General features: G+C 37.6%; 1 protein-coding gene across 1 annotated transcript in view; it reads left to right on the top strand.

The window, feature by feature from the left end:
• Positions 1–209: 209 nt before the first annotated feature.
• Positions 210–22256, top strand: part of CENPC (centromere protein C) — a 64465-nt gene continuing 42418 nt past the window's right edge. Inside the window, exons 1-8 of the mRNA XM_063458736.1 lie at positions 210–280; positions 11078–11124; positions 12835–12908; positions 15632–15735; positions 17651–17705; positions 19441–19738; positions 20862–20996; positions 21799–22190. Of these exons, the coding sequence (XP_063314806.1) occupies positions 260–280; positions 11078–11124; positions 12835–12908; positions 15632–15735; positions 17651–17705; positions 19441–19738; positions 20862–20996; positions 21799–22190 (1126 nt within the window). The 5' untranslated portion in view covers positions 210–259. The remainder of the gene's footprint in view (positions 281–11077; positions 11125–12834; positions 12909–15631; positions 15736–17650; positions 17706–19440; positions 19739–20861; positions 20997–21798; positions 22191–22256) is intronic.

Genomic DNA, 22256 nt, shown 5'->3' with positions numbered 1-22256 from the left:
TCCCCCCCCCGCTGGCTGGTGAATGCGGCGCGAGCTGCCTGATGGTGTGGTCGCGCGCTGTGCGGAAGGCGGGGCCTTGCGGATCACGCAGTTCCCGGAAGAGCTACTGGGGAATGACAAGGGGGAGGGAAGCTGTGCCCGGAGTTTGTTTATTATTTTCCGATTCGTGTGATTCGTTCGATGTGAGCCTGGATGGAGTGGATGTACGGGTAGTAAGACAGCCGCCGCTCCGGGAGCGAGGTGTACGATCACACAGAAAATGAGTACGGGGGCCAGCCTGGTGAGTGGGTGCAATAGGAGCTGGGAGTAAACACTGCTCCATGTGGAGCCTGCTATGGCAATACTGTCCGAGGAGGGACTTGGAGAAAGTCATACATAATATTATAAATACACGGCCCCTCCTCCCCTATTATTGGAGAGGAATGATGGTTTACTCAGGGTATTGCCCATTATGGTTGTGTTTTAGATGTTTAGGTTGTTTTACTTGTATACCAAGGGTGGACCTCCTTGGGACTTATTTATCAAATCAGTTAAAGGACACTATAGTCACCCAGACCACTTCAGCTCAATTAAGTGGTCTGGATGCCAGGTCCCCCAGATTGTAACCCTTCAGAACGTCCATAGGGAAGCATTGAGAAATGCTTTCCTTTGGACTGTTTGAATGCGCACGCGGCTCTTGCCGCGCATACGCATTACGCTCCACTCGGGACGTCGGAGTGGGAGGAGAGGTCACCAGCAAAGAGGGAGCCTGGCGCTGGATTAAAGTAAGTAACTGAAGGGGTTTTAACCATTTAAGCGCCAATTGAGGGGGGCCCTGAGGGTGGGGGGGACACCTAAGGGCTGTATAGTGTCAGGAAAATGAGTTTGTTTTCCTGACACTATAGTGATCCTTTAATTGGAGTCGAAGAGCCTCGTATGAATACTTATAGAATATGAGTGGCCAACTACTGCAAGTGCGTGCTGCACATGGTGTAACACAAGTTAAAGGGACACTGTAGGCACCCAGATCGTTTTATCTCATTGAAGTGACCTGAATGCATTGTCCCTGTGACCCTAAGCCCTGAAATGTGAAACTGCATTGTTTATATTGCAGGGTGGAGAGACTGACTCTATCAGACAGCCACTAGAAGCGCTTTCTGCTGTTTCACAGAGTTTGACGTCCCCTGCAATATATGGACGTCCAGCATACTTAAAATCCCCGTACATTGATTTAATGACTTCCTATGGGAAAGGCCCAATGCGCGCAATAGGTTACCCCTCGGTGCTGGAGACTGATTTAGAGGTCGCTCTGCTCTGGAGTTGAGTGAAAGAAAGGGTGAATTTTTTATTTATTTTTTGTGTCAATCTAGTATTATTGAGGCATGAAAAATAAAAAGCAAGATAGTATAGTTGTGACTGCACCACATTGAGACAGGTGTAAAACAGTCGATCGACAAGCATTGGTACAAAGCATGAGACATACAAGGCTATGGTATGTCTTGTGGCATGTCACACAGTGAGCTAGATGGCCTCATTTTATAATAGTAGAACAATTAACCTTTTCCGTGCAACATGGTGGCAAAGTAATTCCTTAGTGTTAAGAATATAGCTTTGTATGTTTAATATATTAATCCTTTCATCAAGTTTTGATAGGAAATAGATATTTAAAAAAAAAAAAAAAAAAAAAAAAGTATAGATAAAAAACAAACAAACCAGATCCTTCAGCCATAAATATGCACCTTGGGTCAAACAGTGTTTACATTTTACAGTGCAGGAAGTGCAATAGGAAATATCTTGGAGGCCAGTGATAGGCTAGGAGCGTCTGCACTTCCTCCTTTGATTTTCAAAGGTCTTAACATTTGGTGGAACGTGGCAATTGCACCCTATGTCCCCAATGCTTTACTATAAGAATTTAATTGGTCAGAGATTATCAATCCTGTTGATCTCACAGAACATGGAGCTACTGAGGATGAGAAGACTGGAGTTTGATTTTTTTTTTTTTTTTTTTTTAAAGGGACACTGTAGGCACCCAAACCACTACAGCTCATTGAAGTGGTCTGGGTGCAATGTCCCGTGTCCTTTCACACTGCAGTGGTAATTATTGCAGTTAATTAGAAACTGCAATAATTACCTCTGAGGGTTAACTCCTCCTCCTAGTGGCTGTCTACTAGACAGCCACTAGAAGGACTTCCGGAATTGAAATGGACCATTATCTGACACTGTACGTCTTCACGCTCTGCATGAGTAACTCCAGCGTCAGATTTTTTTTCCCCATAGGAAAGCATTGAAGTAAGAGGGTTACTGCAGGATTCTACAGTGCTAGTAAAAATGGCTTTATTTTCCTGGAACTTTAGAATCCCTTTAATTAAGTTTTCCAGTAAACACAATGGAGGCACTGAATCTAAAAAGAGCAAAGACACTCTAAAGTTGAAAAACTGAAACCTCCATAATTGCTCTCTTACAGTCTGTCGATCTCCAGTGTGTCAGTCGGAGGGATTTCCAGCATACACTCCCTCATGTTGGAGTGATTACGGAGGTCTGCACCTCTATTGGAGGTGCATACCTGACGCTGTCACACTAGACTGCCAAATAATGACCCACTCCACCAGTGGGGTTAAAACAGAGCACCACCCACGCATTACATACAACCAGAATACAATAATTGTGTATTCAGACCTCTATTTTTTCACATTTCTTTATGTTGCAGCGTAGTGCTAGACTTGTTAAACTTAAATATCTTTTTTCCACATCAATCTACATCTACACTAAATACCCAATAATGACAATGCAAAAATGCTGATTTGACAGTAAATTTGTTAAAATAAAACATAAATCACATTAGTATTTAGAACTTTAATTTAGTACTTGTTGAAGAACCTTTGGCAGCAATTACAGCATCTTTTAGAGTATGATGCCCCAAGCTTTCCACACCTGGATTTGTGCTTTCCACATCTGGAGTTTCTGCTATTCATCTCTGCAGATTTTTTTTTGAGCTTTATCAGGATGGAAGGAAATCGGTTTTCAAGGCGCACCAGAGATATTTGTTGGGGTTCAAGTCTAGGCTTAGGCTGGGGATCTCAAGGACATTCACAGAGTTGCAGAGTGCTAATGGTTTCTCCCATCTTCTCAGATCTCTGAGTGACCATGAGGTTTTTTTGTCACATCTCTTGCCAAAGACCTTCTCCTACCATTGCTCAGTTAGGCTGGGTGTCCAGCTGTAGGATTATGGAACCACTGTGCTGTTGGAAAACTTCAATGAGCGCACCCTCTTTAAAAATGTTTTATTTTTTTTGTGTCCTGACACAATCCTGCCTTTCAGCTCTGCAGACAGTTCCTTTGACGTCATGTCTAGGTTTGTGCTCTTGTATGCATTTACAGCTGTGAGACCTTATATGGCAGGGGTTCTCAACCCAGTCCTCAATGACTCCCTGCCAGCCCCCCTCTCCCCCCCAAACACATTGGACACAGCAGGGTAATCCCGAAATACTGGACAGTTCGGGGGTCCTTGAGGACTGGGTTGAGTACCCCTGTTATATAGACAGGTGTGTACTTTTCCAAATATGTCCGGTCAGTTGAATTTGCCGCAGGTGGAAACCAATCAAAGTGTAGAAACATCTTAAAGTTGATCCGGAGAAATGGGATGCACCTGAGCTAAATTTTAAGTGTCATAGCAAAGAGTCTAAAATACTTATGTGACATTTCTGTTTTTTTCTTATTAATAAACTTGGAATAGTGTCAAGAATCTGTTTTTTGCTTTGTCATTATGGGTTTTTGAGTGTAGGTTGATGTTAAAAAAAAAAAAAAAAAAAGTTACAAACTATTTTAGCATAAGGCTGCAATATTAAAAATAAAATAAAACTGAAGGGGTATGCATACTTTCTGATTGCACTGTACACACAAATTACATACAGACAACACACTCGTTGCACATAGCCACTGCATGCACAGTTATGGAGAAGGACATGAGGCTAATACCCCAAATGTTTCACAGATTAAATCCCAATGGCAAAACTAAGACAAAATAACCAGCTGTGACTAGCTGAGTTGGATAATTTTCCAAATCGGTTATTTGTGCATCAGTTTTTCCCTTCAGATTGAATTTGGGAAAATTCAGTTTAGTGAATAAACTGCCAATGCCCATCTCTAAAAAGGTTCCCGGACTATCTAATTTGAAATTAAATTTAAGGTTTAATTTCCACATCCAAATGTATACTCAAAAATAATTTTCAAGCAAGTCTTATGTAGTATTTTACGTGTTTATTCACAGCCAAATGCTCTATTTAACCCCTTATGGACACATGATGGAAATATTCCACCATGATTCCCTTTTATTCCAGAAGTTGTGTCCTTAAGGTGTTAAATTAATTTTTCAACAGAATTAAACACTGGTGAGTTCCTCTCCTTCAGTTGTTCCAGTTCCTAGACTGCAAGTCACCTAACATTACTAAGTCCTCCCATGACCTTACACATTCATTAGTGGCATTGATGTTTTTCCTTTTTGGCTCAGTGTGACTTAGATTTGGGTGAAAAGGTAAACCAGCCAAGTGGAAGAGAAGTGAGCTGATTAAGTGCAAAAAAAACCCTCTTGAATTACAGATACACCTGCACTGATACGTATAATTCTATATTATCCCCATCTACTTTGGAGAGAAGCCTGAGTTGCATATTTAGTGACTTTTTAAATTGCTGCTGTAGAAGCATGCTGGCTTGTAGCAAAATGGTAAACTACTAATCCTCTGGCAAGAGGCTGGACACACATCTTGTATTTTGTATGTCCAATGAACCTTCCATCTAATATTAAAGGAACACTATAGGGTCAGGAACACACATGTATTCCTGACCCTACAGTGCAAAACCCACCATTTAGTTGGCTTGTCCCCTTCTCCCTCCCCCCACTTACAAGTTAATAAACCTCACCTTATTTTCAGCACTGTGCGGGTCTCCGCCCCCTTGATGACATCGTCACAATTGCTGGATTTATAGCCAATCCAATGCTTTCCAATGAGGAAAGCGTTGGATTGACTAAAATCGGCAAGGGGTGGGGCCAAACACTGTTTCCAATCACCACCTCATAGAGATGCATTGCATTAATTTATCTCTATGAGCAAAATTCAGCATCCCCATGCAGAGCACTGAACGGCCTAATGTGCAGCACTGAGCCAGGAAGCACCTCCAGTGTCCATCTGAGGAGTGGCCACGTGGAGGGGTCCTTAGGGGCAATGTAAACACTGCCTTTTGTCTGAAAAAAATGCTTCCGCACAGATGAGTTGAGTTGCTGTACACTCTGACATATCATTAAAAACTGTTTGCAATTGACGGGAGGACACTGCAGGGAGACTCCAGACACTAACTATTTCAACGAGATAAAGCAGTTACCATGCCTTCATTGTCTCTTTTTAACCCCTTAAGACCAGAGGGCGTACATTTACGTCCTTTTTTAAGCGGCTCTAAACGCTGCCGGGCGTAATTGTACGCCCTCCGGTTTTTTATTACTTACCCGGTCGCCAGCGATCCCACGCCGGTGATCGTGGTTGGGGGGACTCCCAGGGAGCCCCCCCGCGGCACGTCCGCCCTCTTCAGGCCCTCTTAAGTATATAATTTTTTTTTTTTACACTTATTTTATATATACACATACGCATACACTGTCTAGGTGTATTTTACTATTAATATATATATATATATATATATATATATATATCAAATTACACGTAGACTGATATATTTATGTGTATATATATATCAAATTACACGTATACTGATTAAATATATATATATAATGTTATATATATATATATTTATATATAATATAAAAAAATGTAAATACGTAAAAAAATAAAATAAAAAAAATAATTAAAAATAAATAATTAAAAAATATATACATGTGTGTTATTGCGTTCTAACTGTATTGTGATATTAATATATATATTTATATCAAAATACACGTAGAACGAAATAATATATATATCTATATACATAAATATATACGTATATATATACCTATATATAAATAAAGATATAAAAAAAAAAATATATATATATATATACATATACATATATTCATTCTACACATATTTATGTAATATTTTACATAATTAGGTATCCTAATTAATTACAATTAGCGGGACCTGCCTGATAACCCATGCCGAAAGTATAGGGAATTTAATTTGCTAGCACTATATTTAACCCTATAACTTTCCAAGACAACATAAAACCTGTACATGGGGGGTACTGTTTTACTCGGGAGACTTCGCTGAACATAAATATTAGTGTTTCAAAACAGTAAAATGTATTACAACGATGATATCGCCAGTAAAAGTGACGGTTTTTGCATTTTTCACGCACAAACAGCACTTACACGGACGATATTATTGCTGCAATACTTTTTACTGTTTTGAAACACAAATATTTGTGTTCAGCGAAGTCTCCCGAGTACAACAGTACAGGTTTTATGGTGTTTTCAAAAGTTACAGCGTCAAATATAAGGCTTGTTTCATTTTTTTCACATTAAAATTCGCCAGATTGCTTACGTTGCCTTTGTGACCCTATGGTAGCCCAAGAATGAAAATGACCCCTATGATGGCATACCATTTGCAATAGTAGACAACCCAAGGTATTGCAAATGGGGTATGTCCAGTCTTTTTTAGTAGCCACTTAGTCACAAACACTGGCCAAAATTGGCGTTTTTTGCATTTTTCACTCACAAACAAATACTAACGCTAACTTTGGCCAGTGTTTGTGACCAAATGGCTACTAAAAAAGACTGGACATACCCCATTTGCAATACCTTGGGTTGTCTACTATTGCAAATGGTATGCCATTATGGGTGTAAATTTAATTCCTGGGCTACTATACAGTCTCAAAGGCAACGTAACCAATCTGGCGAATTTCAATTTCAAATGTAACGTGCTATATTTGACCCTGTAACTTCCCAAAACACCATAAAACCTGTACATAGGGGGTACTGTTTTACACGTGAGACTTTGCTGAATACAAATATGTGTGTTTTATTGCAGTAAAAGCAAACAGTATTATGACATTGACAGTTAAAATGTCATGTAGAACTAAAAAAATAACAAAATGTCTTATTTTCTCCCATTTTTTTTATAATAAATTATGTTTCATAGCTAAATATTTGATATTAAATGAAAGCCACGTTTCCCCTGAATAAAATGATATATAATAAGGGGGGGTGCATTTAATATGAAAGAGGTGAATTACGGTTGGACAGACATATAGCGCAATTGCCAGGTTTTGTTTATGTTTTGTTTTTTTCACAACGTGTACATTTGGCTTTGGTTAAGTAATTTTGGTCATAGATGCTGCAGCCTTGCAAATGAATATATTGCTGCCTCTGAGAAGCAATACTGTTTACAATCTTAGGAAATACTAGTCTCTGTCAGTCAGCCAGTAGGGGCTTTTGCAAGTTTTAATTATTACATCTATTTGATGTACAGTGTCAGCTAGCAGAGTATGCTGACAACAAACCGTGTTCGCAGTGTACCTGCTTGAACAAAAGTCCGCATGATTAATAACTTCAATGGAGGATAATTACACTACATTAAATAAACTGTCCTGGCACTACAATTAAGGTGCATTCATTTTTTTTTATCAATTGGAAAACAAAATAAAACACAAGGGGCCATATTCTGGCCTTGTTAACCCCTTAAGGACACTGCTTCAGAAGCTGGACATACCCCTAAGGACACAAGCAATTTTTGCATTTTTTGCTGTTTGTGTTCAACTGCAATTTGCATCTCTCTCATTTATTGTACCAACACATATTATATACCGTTTTTTAGACCACAAAAAGGGCTTTAATTTGATGTGACCAATACATGTATAAATTCTCATTTATTACAAAAAAAATGCAAAATAATGTGGAAAAAACAAAAAAAAAAAGCTTTTTTTCCCCACGTTTTGGCAATAATAATGTGTGCATAATATGTACAGCTTAGGAAAAGTAATTCAAAATCAATTCATTTATGTGTTTTGATTTACAAAGTACATAATATGTGTAGGATTTCAGTTTATTTTGAAAGTTACAGGTCACAAACTACAAGGTCTAAAATAAAATTTCAATGTGAAACAATTTTAGAGGTTGGTATGTTTGTCTTGGAAGTTTAATACCCATTACAGGAAACAAAATTGCCACACAAAAGTATATATTTATATAAAGTAGACATCACAGGCTATTTACCTAAGGTTAGTTTGACACTTTTTGCGTAGCCATTTCACCGCCAATCTCTGCTAAATATTGGAGTAAAATTTTGTTTTTTCTCTATTTTGGCATATTCACATATAACAAGGTTTTTGTAATGTGTATTTCGTAAATCTAGTGTGTGCTATCCCTGTACAGAACCCCATATTGTGTTCAGCTACATCTGCTGAGTACAACGATACCCCCATTGTATACCTTTGCCCCTATTCTGTGAAGCTACAGTGCCATATAGGAGACCATGCTATTTCAGTTTCTATAGTTGGAATTTTCATAGATGGTCATATGTCTGAATTTGTGGCATTATAGCCATTTGACTGTTCAAATAACCCCATAAAGGCCTTCCATTTGAGAAAGCAGACACTCCAGGGTATGTTATTAGGCATATATTATACCTTAACTTGCCACCATGTTTTCACCAATTTATTTCAAATTTTGTGGTGAGAAAAAAAATTTTTTTTTACATACATGTTGCATTTTCGCAAATTTACATGGAGAGTTTTAATGGGTCCGTATTCTATTTTTTTTTTTTTTTTTTTAAATTCTTTATTTTCGTTGTGCATGTAATAACAATAGGCGAGCAGAGCCACAATAGTAGCTGCAGGCTTTTCATCTATTTTTAAATATGTTGGCAGGCTGCTTTTTCCAATTACCCCAAAAAGGCATACTATTTCTTAAAGAAGACGCCCAAGGGTATTTCAAATGGCAAATTTTGAACCTTAGCGTGGGATAATTTTTCCGTTAGCTTGTATCAAGTGCAGTGGTAAAAAGCATTTTTTTTCTGCCTTTTTGACACACAGTGAGTTTGTACTGTATATTTTGCAAACCTTATGTGTGCTACGGCTTTATAATACTTTATATGTTGCTCAGCTATGTTGTCTGAGTACAGCAATACCCCCGTATGTACCTTTGCCAGTTATATGGGGACGTTGAAGGGGCACATTTCAGACACAGCCATTGCAGGTTTTGTCAAACTTTGAATTTTTACGCTGTGTTGTTACCCCACTTTGAAGTTTTTTAGCAGGCTATATATTCCAACTATCCCATAAAAGCATACTATTTCTTAAAGAAGACATCCCAGGGTATTTCAAAAGATGTATTTTGAACCTTAGCGTGAAATCATTTTTCCGCTAGCTTGTACCAAGTGTAGTGGTAATAAGCATTTTTTACTGCCTTTTTTACACACAATATGTACTGTATATTTTGCAAACCTTATGTGTGTTACGGCTATATAATACTTCCTATCTTGCTCAGCTATGTCGTCTGAGCACAGCAATACCCCCATATGTACCTTTGCCAGGTATATGCGGACATTGAAGGGGCACATTTGAGACACAGCCATTTAAGTTTCTTCAAACTTTACATTTTTACGCTGTGTCCATACCCCACTTTGGAGGTTTGTTTGTAGGTTAATTATTCCAGCTACCCCATAAAGGCATACCATTTCTTAAAGAAGACACCCTAGGGTATTTCAAAAGATGTATTTTAACCCTTAGCGTGAAATAATTTTTCCGCTAGCTTATACCAAGTGTAGTGGTAATACGCTTTTTATATGCCTTTTTGACATACTCAATGAGTTTGTAAAATATATTTTGCAAACCTTATATGTGTTACAGCAGTATAATACATCATATGTTGCTCCGCTATGTCATCTGAGTACAGCAATACCCCCGTATGTACCTTTACCAGGTATATGACAACGTTGAAGGGGCACATTTGAGACACAGCCATTCAAGGTAGAATTTTTACGCTGGGTCCATGCCCCACTTTGGAATTTTTTTAATAGGTTGTGTTTTCCATTTACTTCACAAAGGCATACCATTTCCTAAAGAAGACACCCCAGGGTGTTTCAAAAGGCATATTTGAAACCTTACCGTGGTATCATTTTTTCGCTAGCCTGTACCAAGTGTAGCGGTAATACGCATTTTCCCCCTTTTTAAAAGTTTTTTTTTAACTTTTAAAAAGTTTTATTTAGCTTTTAACAACTTATTTTACTATTTTAAAACTTTTTTTAAACTTTTCAAAAGTTTTTTTTTAACTTTTAACCCCTAACTAGCCTAACCGTATATTCCCAAATTTCCCCACTAACTTCTACCCACCTTAGCTAAATAAATAAATATTTTAAAATATTTAAAATAATTAATTAAATACATTTAACCCCTGAGGATTAAAAAAAATAAAAGTTAACCCTCATGGGTTAAAAGAAAAAAATCAGATCACAGTGAAATACTGTGATCTGTATTTTGATCACTGCAGGCAGTGATCAAAGGGCAGGGAAGGGGTTACATTTTATTTGTAAGAGGTGAGGGGGGGTGGGATTTTATTGCTAACACTTTTTTTTTCTTTCAGAGAGAAAGATCAGCACTGATCTGTCTCTCTGCTGTTCACTGCTCACACAGAGCTTCAGGGAAACAGATCAGGTTTCACTGCAGCACATGTGATCGCTCTCACTCCCGGTCAGAGCGATCACATGGGCTGAATCAGTGAAACTGCCCATGGTAGTGTGTCTCCGATATGGAGACACACTACAGGAAGATTAACCACACGATTGCCGCGATTGTGGCAATCGGGTTAATTTTCATTTTGGACGGAAATTTTCCGTCATGCGTCCTTAAGGGGAGTGCTGCAATGACGGAAAATTTCCGTCATGCGTCCTTAAGGGGTTAAAGAACCACATCTAATTAATGTTGTTTTTATCATTGAAGTGCTCCTTTAATGGTCCCTAAGTGCGGCAACCATCATGTGCCATTTAACTTTTTGAAGACTGAGTGTATTGGTAATTACAGGGATAGTAATTTGAACATTTATGTGCGCTTTATCTTGATTTATCACAAAATCACTTATGTGAGTTTAACTATGTCTTTTTATTTATTTTTTCAACAGACACGATTTAAAAGATCTTATCGATCCAGATATTGTCCCAATAAGGGGTAGGTTTTTGTGTTTCTTTTTATGTATTTTTCTTGATGTTTTTGCTACCATTATATTTCACATTTGAGATTTCAGGGGAAACTTTAGCTTTCAATAACTCTATCCTGCAGCTAATCTTTCTTCCCAAGCATACAATTTATTTTGTGCAGTTATACCCTGTAAACTCACTTAATTGGATTTATATGATTCCAAAGAAGGAAGCGTTAAATTAACACTCTAAGCACCACAACCACTGCTGCATTCTGTATTGGTCATGGTGTTGTGGAGCTGTCCTACACAGTAAGCATTCAAAACCATTTTCGTATAAATTAACAACTTACCCAGTGCCCTGCGATCACAGGCCATACTTCTGGTCTTCTACGAGATTCCAATTATATCAACAGACCTAAGCACAGTCATGCATGACTACATCAACTGACAAAGAGTGTCAGGTGAGTGCTCTCAGCCAATGAGAGCTGTTCTAGATTAGATGTGCTTTATTGTACAGACACATCCAGCTTCTTTTAGAGAGATACAGATTTGGCCCGGGTGATCCTGGTAAGTTGTCACTCTGTGCTAAAAGAGTTTGTCAACTTGTTGTGATGGCAATTCCTGGTGAACTGCAGTGATATTTTGAGTGTTCCTTTAAGCTAACATGATTTATATTAGTCCAAATTAAACTTACACTAGAGGCACCGTACCCTCAATCGCACACAGTGTTTCAGATTTTGGGGTTAAACCATTTGTTAACAGTTTAATATTTACACAAAAAAGTACGCTGTGTCTTTAACAAAATTATGACCTTAAGTGTATGCCACAGTATTACTACTGCTGTAAAACATTTATACATAAAGTACACATTACAGTTTATAACAGTTTAACTCCTTAAAGGACCACTATAGGCACTCAGACTACTTCAGCTCAATGAAGTGGTCTGGGTGCCAGGACCCTCTAGTTTTAACCCTGCAGCTGAAAACATAGCATTTTCAGAGAAACAGCTATGTTTCACTGAGGGTTAATCCAGCCTCTAGTGGCTGTCTCACTGACAGCCGCTAGAGGCGCTTCCACGAAAAGATGATGGACATCCATAGGAAAGCATTGAGTAATGCTTCATATGGGCTGTTTGAATGTGCGCGCGGCTCTTGGTAAAACCAAATATAATCTGTAGCTATACTTGCAAAAAAGAAATCACTTTGACAACTGTAGCCCTGATATGCACAAATGGGTATACAAATACAGATAAACATTATAAACAGTGAAATAAATTAGGGAAAGGTGGAGCCTTGCATTTTTTTGCTGTCTCCCTTTGGAGATCCTGCAATTTATTCCTAATTGGAAAGATCTCACGCCAGCCTACCTGCAATCAGGGATACAGGAGATTTCTGTTTTGCAAGTATATCTACAGATTATATTTGTTTTACCACAATCACTGTTTGGTACTAGATATTTATGATATATACACCTTATATGCACCCCAATTTATGTACACAGAGCTATATTCACTCTCTATTAGAGGTTCACAGTGAATGCTTTTCCTTTTTTGCGCACCATCACTACTGTAAATTAGAATAGGAAAATACCCAACTCAGTTTTTCTCTTTGAAAAGAGGTTTTCAGTTTAACTACCCAATACTTTTTAAAATAAACCACTCAACTGCCTATTCTAAAATAATTGTGTTTTTTAATTTACTGGTAACCTATCAAATTACTTGTTTATTCTTTACCAACTAGGTCAGGTGGACTGCCTGATTTGCAACCTGGGCAAAATGTTCTGTCTGCGATAAAAAAATATTTTGACAACCAAGGTAAGCCATAATAATGAGTTGTATTCACTGACATGTTGATTTCTTAAAAAAAAAAAAAAAAAGTAATGTATTTATGTTTAAGCACCCAAAATATACACATTTTCAATTCTGGTCACTATAACAATGTGTCAGTTCTCCACTAGACCCACATCAAAATCTGTGCAAGATGGAGGACAGAGTTTTCATCAGACCACATTAGATACACCTAACTCTGTGTTTTGCCAAATAGAAAGCGGCAAAAACTGTGTCTGTGTGTATGTGTACTATATATAGAGATTTTTTTACTTGCACTCACAGTCTTGTTATATTCCTTTATTACTTCATAATGAAGTTAAAACATCCAAATTTCAATACCCATCGACGTTTCGGTTAGGATCATCTTCTCCTTTGCAGGTCTGAAAATTAGGTAAATACAACCTCAGATGAACAACAACACATGACATATTTATTTAACAAAAATAGTGCCCAAATGGAGAAGCCATGTGTGAAAAACTATGCACACTTACTGCTTTCATAGGAAAAGAGAGGCTACGTAACAGACAGGCCCTTGATTAATTGATCATTAGCAAGTGTGACCACCTCTATAAAAGCGGAGGTTTTTTCGCATACGTAGAGTCGCAGGCGGTGCTGATGTGGCGCTCTGGGCTCTATGCTGATGGTTATTCGAGAGATCTAGGCTCCCTCAAACGTTATACTCCCGCCTGTATTATATACAGGTCGCTACATGTAGACGCTTCGTGTGAGAATGCTTGATTTGTTGGCTAGTCAGATCTCGGCTATGTTAGTTTTTATCTCATCTCTCTTAGTTAAAAAAACCTGGCGGGGCACTAACAAAGCATGGAACGTGGCGGTTTGTACACGATAGACATATGCGTTTGGAGAATGACTACGCTTACTTTATACTTTTACCTCACTTGTACAATATTGGACGTATTTTATGCTACTTGTGTCTTACTGCATTATAATGTTTGTATTCTTTTTGGTGTACTGCCTTGAATTAAATAAAGAATTAAAAAAAAAAAAAAGCGGAGCTTTTAGCAATTTGCTGATCTGGAGCATTCAGGTGTGTGTTAACACAATGTCAAGGAGGAAAGACATCAGCAATGATCTTGGAGAAGCAATTGTTGCTGCCCATCAGAGTGAGCCCTGGAAACAGGCATTTAAAAGGTTTAACTCCTTGCTCACACCAGGGAGTTCCAGGTATCTCTGGCTCCCATCTATCAGCTGGGGACATTTTAGTGGACAGATTAGTAGGGGAAACCAATTAATGTACAGCTTGTTCAATAAAGTAATGGGTGCCAAGGGTATAAAAAAAACACCTCTACCAAGTGGAATAATGACAATGTATAATTAAAGAAATAGCCACACTCCAGCTTTAATAAAATACAAATTTTATTAGATACAGACAAAATACAAAATAGTCTATGTTTGCCTATAGTATTGTCATTAGTACCAAACTGTATCCGTAAGGTATGCAAATGCAGAGTAACATACTAAATAAACAAAGAAATACATATACAAAGAATAGAAAAATACAAAGCAAAAAAATAATAATAATAATAGGCTATTGTACAATTTTACCTTGCAAATGGACAGGAGTAAACACCCAACATTTTGGCTACAAAGCCTTTGTCAAGGGTCCCAAAGTCATTTTATGAAAAGAAATCTGATTTAAATAAAAATTCTGTTGATTTAACAGTTTTTTCATTTTCCCTGTTTTTTGTCTATATAGCATTTTTATGTTCCTTTTTTATTCACACCACGCCTACACTCAAGGGTGTCAAATATAAAGAAGGAAGATACAGAAAGAAGTAGTGTGTAAAGTCATAGTTTGCCCTAGGTACCAGAATCTGAAGGACTGGCCTTGTCTGTTGCTTGAACACTCACTAGTGAGTAGAGCTGGAAGACCATTGTCCAGGAAAGGTTATAATTGATAAAACCAGTTTGTTCACCATACCAACTTCATTGAAATTATGTTATGGTATCAGGAGGTTAATGGTACATCCTTACCTCGGATTGTTTAACTCCAGAGAGTGCAATCCAGCTCCATTCTTGGCTGTTACTGACATCCGATGTCTCAAATTCGGATAGAGGAAGCAGAGGCGTCAATAATTAACTTTGAGCGGTCAGCTCTTGATCTAAGCCAATCAGTAGCTCCACATTCCTAAAAAAGAAAGCAGTCCCTGCTTCTTTCATCTAAATTTGAGACACTGAATGTTGTTTAACAGCCAGAAACAGGCACAGCTTGTAGTCGTTGGGGTTAAACCAGTTGTGATCCGTTTAACCCCTTGAGGTAAGAGACAGGGATCTTCTGGCACCATAGCATCTTCATGTCAAATGTTATGATGCACAGAGTGTTCCTTTAATCATTAAAGGAACACACTGGGCATCATAACATTTTGTAATAGGTATATTCAACGCTAAAAATAGTACAAGTCCTAAACAATAAGTAGGGGGAACTCCTGAGATTCCATACTTTTTTCTATCCATTAAAGTTTAATGGATAGAAAAAGGTAAGGAATCTCAGGAGTTCCCCCACTTATTGTTTAGGACTTGTACTCTTTTTAGCGTAGAACATAAGTATCTTATCACTGTTTAAGGACTCTGGTATGTGTCTGTAGTTCACAGTAGTTAAAGACTCTAGCTATATCAGAAAGAGAAAATAGATTGAGGCATGCCTTTTAAATGCCTATGTTTTAATTAGATATTTTCTCCTCTTTCAGGTAGTGATAGTGATTCCCAGTTATCTGATTTATGTAACACTCTATCACCTGCAAGTGAAACATCCAGTGAACATTCTACAACACTTAAACAACTTAGCAGACCGGTAAGTTAACATTAATTTGTTTGTCTAACACATTTTTGCAGCAATGCAACACTATATATAAAATATATACTATAATAAAACTTGTGAGTCTAGAATAATGTAATGAACAGTTACATATTTATATCCGTTTTTTTATAGTCTTGTGAAATGCAGTTTCATTTATTACCCTTTCCTGAATATTATTGATTACATTTATACATAAATATAAATTTTGTGACATGTCTACAATCTTTTTAAGTCTGCAACATTGTCACTGACAAAGACTGCAGCAACTCATTTGACTTTCCCTTTGAATTTATAATTAATCTGAACTAATTGCTTCTATGTTATACTGTTGGACGATGATTAAAATGGGTATATGCCCATTGTTAACAGCTGATAATGTTTTGGGGGCATACAGTTTTCAAGTAAAATTATCGATGTCTACCTACTGAGAAATTAATTTAACAATGTTTCACCATGCCTACTATACATGCTTGTCAGATTCTGTACAATGGGCAGAAAGTCAGATACTAGCTCCTTCGACCTACCTACTTAGAGATTAATTAGTGTTCCTTGATGGCAGTGGCCTCTTTCAGCATGATAATGCACCATGCCACACTGCAAAAAATGGTTAAGGAATGTTTTGAGGAACATGACAAAGCGTTGAAGGTTTTTTGCCTTGGACTCCAAATTCCCCAGATCTCAATCCAGTTGAGCATCTGTGGCATGTGCTGGAACAATAAATCTGATCCATTGAGGCCCCACCTCACAACTTGCAGGATTTAAAGGATCTGGTGCCAATGTCTTGGTGCCAGATAACACAGCATACGTTCAAAAGTCTTGTGGAGTCCATGCCTTGACACATCAGATCTATTTTTGCAGCACGAGGGGGGCCTACATGATATTAGCCACATTTTTAATGTTGTGGCTGATCAGTGTAAGGAGGGGATATGATTCACATGTAAGACATTAAACATAGGAATTGAATGGTACTGTATGGAGATTTTAATATAGTCTCAAGGACCTATTCTTCCAGATAGTTACCCCTATTGTTAGAATGACAAATATCCCAGATGATTGTCTCAAAGCTTAAAATATGTAAAGGAAAGAACCTCTTCTTAGAAGATAGTGTACCAAAGTGGGTGAAAATAGCAGCAATGTGTCTGTGAAACCATTTGCCATTTGATGCTACTCTTTCTTATGGAATCGTCTATTTTCACACATACTATTTAACTGCTACATAGAGTAATCTATAGTGCACACAGTACAGGTTTAATATTCAAATGGAGCCTAACTGAATAACTTGATTCACTGTAAAAATCAAATACAGGAGCAAGAAGATTGCAGACAGAGAGGGTAAAGTGTTAGAATAATGGAAGAAATATGAGAGAGACAGACAGGTTCATGATCACACATCTCGAGTCAGACCATCTGTCTACTGTCCTAGTTAGAAACGGACATCAAATAAAGTCCTATCACTAGAAAACTCCCTACCATATCCAAGAGGTCCTAGGCACTTAAAAACCCAGCTGCAGCCCAAAAGACCCAATGCACAACACTACCTAAAAGCTCCTGAATCTATTCCTCATATAACATTTGTTCCCAAAAACTAGGGAATCCTACATTACACATTAATGCACTGTCGCTACATACAGAGTGCTCTACTAAAGTGCATAACTTAGGTGCATAGAAACAAGTGAAAACGGTCTAGTCTGATGCGTGTTTCTCGCAGTGGCATTTTTCTTTTTTATTATTAGTAAGTAGTAATAGTAGTAGAATTATTCAGGTGCTAATTTATAGATTTTCATAAGTAACATGTAAGATGTCTGTTTATAAATTTACATATTTAACCTTCTTCAGACCTTCAGTTAAAGTATGATTAAATATGTTTTGCATTATTACATTTCATCATAATCATTGTATTTTTCTTTAGAGAGTTGTTCAGTCTCTCCAAACTGCTACAGACTTTCAAACATCACAATCTTCAGGTTGGTATTTTGATGTAATGAGTTGATGAATTTAGTGGCTTACTTGAAGCACCATGAGCATGGCATCCATATGTGCAGCATTTCCCTTTGAAATATCATTGAGACATCTCTAGCAATTATCAGAGGAACATTTCCAGGTGGCTAAAATAGTTTTTAATGAAAACTGTGTTTTTTTTTGTTTTGTTTGAGAACCACTGTAATGCGCATTGTTTATTTATTTTATTTAAAAGAATTCTTTAAGCACCATAACTACTACTGTGCATGTAGTGGTTATGGTGCTATTACTTCTGAACTGGTTCCCACCCCTTGCCTCCTCTACAATGACCAGCTAAAACAAATAGAAATCAATCAAATACTATAACAAAATACAGTTGAGGTAATAGCGCACACAGAAAAATGCAATATTAAATCTTACAAGGATACTTCAAATCAGCTATTTTGGCAAATGAATATGGCGCTTTGGTCACACCATATTGCTTTGTCATACTAAAGCCCACTGTTGGAACAAAATAATTCTGTATTGAGGCACTTTGCCACAGTGGTGGTTTTAAATACTGTACGGCACATCCCAAATCCTAGTGAGAGATTGCCTGTTGAGTAGTGGGGCATTTGTGAGTGGTAGCAAAAGCCCCCATAATATGCCCATAAGTTGCTGGTGCTTACCTTCATTTTTTGACAGCACATGTTCACACTTGCCCTGAGCCATATGGAATAGTTAAGTCTCTCAATAGTTGTTTTATGGGCTGCAGGGTCAGCTTCCATACAAGTGGAAAGTAGAATGTGAGATATCCATAAAAATAGAAAGGTTGTCCTATATCTGGAAGCCTGCTTATCTCTCTCCATTTAAAAACAAAGTCTCTTAGCATCGCTATATGGACTTTAGGTTATGTGACAACTCTAAAGTAACAGTCCATAGCCACATTCTTGACTTTAGAAGAGCACAGAAGATAGTAAAACGAGGTACCTCTGGGGCTGCAAAATCATCCAGAAAAACCATAATTTAGATGTTCCGACATTTACTTTTGTCATTCATGTCAGTCAACTTCCACAACCATGTCTGCTTGTTTAAGTGCTCCATCTCGCCTTGTAGGCTTTGGGGTCTTCTCAGACAATTAAAGATGGTAAATAATTACCATACACTGTTCAAAAGAAGCCTATTTATGTGCTAAATTGCGTATAACTTATGCCTTTCTCATACAGGTTTCTCAATGGGAAGCTAGTCACCTGATGATCTCAGCTTATCACAATGTTTCCATTAAAGCTGAGGTTTGGGGCACATGACGAGGGACAGAGCAGATGGGCGCCATCTATACAACTTTGAGGTTAAGCCGTTTGTAAATGGTTTAGCCCCTTAAGCTAACACAGAGCCCATATAACGTCGTCATTAAGATGAAGTTATGGTGTCCGGATTTTTCCTTTAAAACTATTCAGTGGTCTGCCATGCTCGATTTTGACTTCAACAAAACTGTTACAATTAAGATAGCAGTTGGTCTAACTGTTGGGAGTACAGGCAAATGTCCTCACACAGATTTTATTTCTTCCTTTGCAAAACTGACACTGACATTGACTTGAATTGTAGTTGTACAACTGAATGAAAACATATTTAAGTATAGTCTTACTAAAAATGTTTTGTTGACTGTTGTTTCTTTAGCTAATTTGTTAATTAGATATGCAAATAGAATGAAGTGGTTAGATGGATACTAGCTTCTAGTTTGTGTTCTTTAATCTGTTTTAGCCCGTAGCAAGAATACACCAAACCAGAAAATAAAAAGCCCTGCAGCATCAGGACGCTCTATCGGGAAGAGTCTTCCACGACCTAAATATTATGAAAGTACCAGTGATTCTGAAAATGATGAGGAAGAATGCAGCAGTGTTAAAAGTGGAGCAATTTTACTTCCTCCCCTCAATATCACGGTAGACACACCGGCGCTGGTAGAACATCCTGTTGGATTCCGAGATCAATATTACAGAATCGATCGATCTGCTGTACAAACTCCTGCAAGTCCAACTGTTAGGCTTCCTGCAAATAAGAGGTAATGAAAGTAAAACACACTGCAACAGAGTAGCTTGTGGAAATGAAATTTACATACTGTTGAAATGAATATATAACATTTGAACAATTAGTTTTTTCTAAAATGTTTTGGCTGGAATTACAAATCTATGTAGAAATCATTCAAGTTCTTGTTTAGCTGTTAGATATATAATTTTATGTAACAAATGAACAAGTAAACTTTTAAGTCCAAGTTGCTCAGTTACATGCCACTTAGTTCAAGGCACTGTGTCAGCAGGGCAATTATGAAAAGGGGCTTATAATTCAGCTTTACCTGCTCCTGTTGCCCCTTGGGTGAGTGGGACTCTGCCAACCTATGTGTCTGTCTCGGAGAGGGGAGTCTAGCAGTCTTTTAGATTGGGATTCAATGGTGTGTAATCTGTGAGGCTATGGCCAAGGTTTCTTCATTGTATGGTGGAACAGGCATAGTAAAAGCTTATGGAGATGGTATGTGACTCCAGGTAGTTTGGACCATAAGGGATCAGTGGTTTCAGGTGATAATTGGAGTGGTGGCGCAAATAGTCACTTTTTTCCATTTGTGGTGGGGCCGTCCGAATGCAATTAGATTCTGGGACTTGATATGCTCCATCTTGTCAGATAAACTATTCAAGCTCGTAGATCTTGGAGTTTTCTCCTATCTGAACTTGTACACTTATTCACGTTTTACTTAAAAGGCCTTTGTTGAGACCTGGAGGCAAATTGGCCTTATGGTTGCAAGCATTCCCTCTCCCCTCCTGATTTTTTTTTGTGTTCATCTCATTTTCTTTGTATCCTGCTATCCTCTTTTGTGCTATGGCTATATTCAACTCTGTTTGATGGTGCATGTATCAGATTGTTGAATCTAGGATCTAGGATGCTTGTTTGTATGACTTGCCATTAGCTTAACGTCTTAAATGAACATTATAGACACCATGACCACTTCATCTCAATGGGGTGATTGCAGAGATTGCAGCGTGGTTTGGGCTAAAAGTGTAATATAACTTTTTAATCCTTGAGGGGGACACCTGAACTGTGACTAAGACACTATAGCGTTGGGAATAGACATTTCTCATAAAAAAAAAAACACTTGATCTCTACCATAACCATAATCTACCCTTTTAAAATAGGTTAAGTTTCAAAAATGCTGCAACAGTGAAATACGTGGACACCACTCTACCAGAAACTAGAGATAAAAACTCTTTAAATCCTCCAAATAATGGCACGAACAATTCAGCAGTGTCTACAAGGACGCCTGGACTTGGGTATGATTATATCATTGTTTGTTTGTGTATTTCCCTTTTTGCATGGTTTAATCTACATAGTCATCATAATATTTGTGTTTCTGTAATAGTCCATTAATGTAGGTCAGAATGATAAAGAAACTGCGATGCTTCATTATTTTTAACGTACAGATCCAGTAATAAAAAAATTACAGTTCACTTAAAGGAGCACTATAGCGTTGGGAATAAATGTTTCTATTCTTATTCTTAACACTATAGTGCTAAACTACCTATTTAGAATGCGGTAAAAAGCATTTTGACTTCCTCACACCTTTTGTCTTGCCATTACAGTCCTGCCTCCCTGGCTGAGATCATAAAGATCGCTACCCATAGGGAAGCATTTGGAGGCTAAATGGCAAAATGGAACAGTGTGTAGCAAAACAAATCCTCTCACGGAGCGTAATTTGTTCCATAATAGTGGAAGTGCCTTTAGTGGCTGTCATTGTAAAATGGCAATATTTTCAATTGCACGGTTAAGAAGACACACTCAGATGATTTCAATGAGATTAATGGGTCTGGTTCAATTTAGTATCCTTAGCAACAGCCTGCTAATTGTAAGAGATCCACTTTTCTAAAGGAGCTTGTGTTTATAAAAAAATACAAGAAAATAAAAAAATATGCAAAGCTAGAATTGTTAATAGCAGTATGTGTGTCTAATGTACCATTATTTACAAGGTATCTTGTGTCTGTTATTGTATATTTCAATCTGTCAATAGCATACATGTCAAGAGTACAGGGTCTATATTTCTCCTTTCCCTCAAATAGTATCTTTTTTCATTTTAAGATTGTCAACAATTGTCCCCGGTTACCCATCTGCTAACGTACAAGTTGAAGAAGATGAGTTTCTGATCAATGCGGAAGACAGCTGTGTTTTGGATACTTGGGTTGGATTAACTGATACAAACCAGAGGAAAGAACAAGAGTCAAAAAGAAAGACACCCAGTGCAAAATTAATATCACAGACATTTACTGGCGAGTCTAAAGTGAACAGAAAATCTCAAGTACCATTAAAGGCATTATTCAATGATGGCTTACAGCAGTACAATTCACCATTGAAGTCGGTCAATAAAGAAAATGTTACAACTGAAGATACACCACTGACTGCCACTAGAGCATATCAACGTGGAAAAGCGGAAGCCACATTAACTCCACAAAAAGTGCAGTCAATTCCAAAAGGCAAGAATTTCAGATATTGTTTCTGTTATGTATGTAGACACTTAATATCCAACTAAAAATCTCTAT

Source organism: Pelobates fuscus, chromosome 6, assembly GCF_036172605.1.
Source record: "Pelobates fuscus isolate aPelFus1 chromosome 6, aPelFus1.pri, whole genome shotgun sequence".
NCBI lineage: Eukaryota > Metazoa > Chordata > Amphibia > Anura > Pelobatidae > Pelobates > Pelobates fuscus.
The sequence above is the reverse complement of the archived record's forward strand: the minus strand, read 5'-3'. Positions and strand labels throughout refer to the sequence as shown.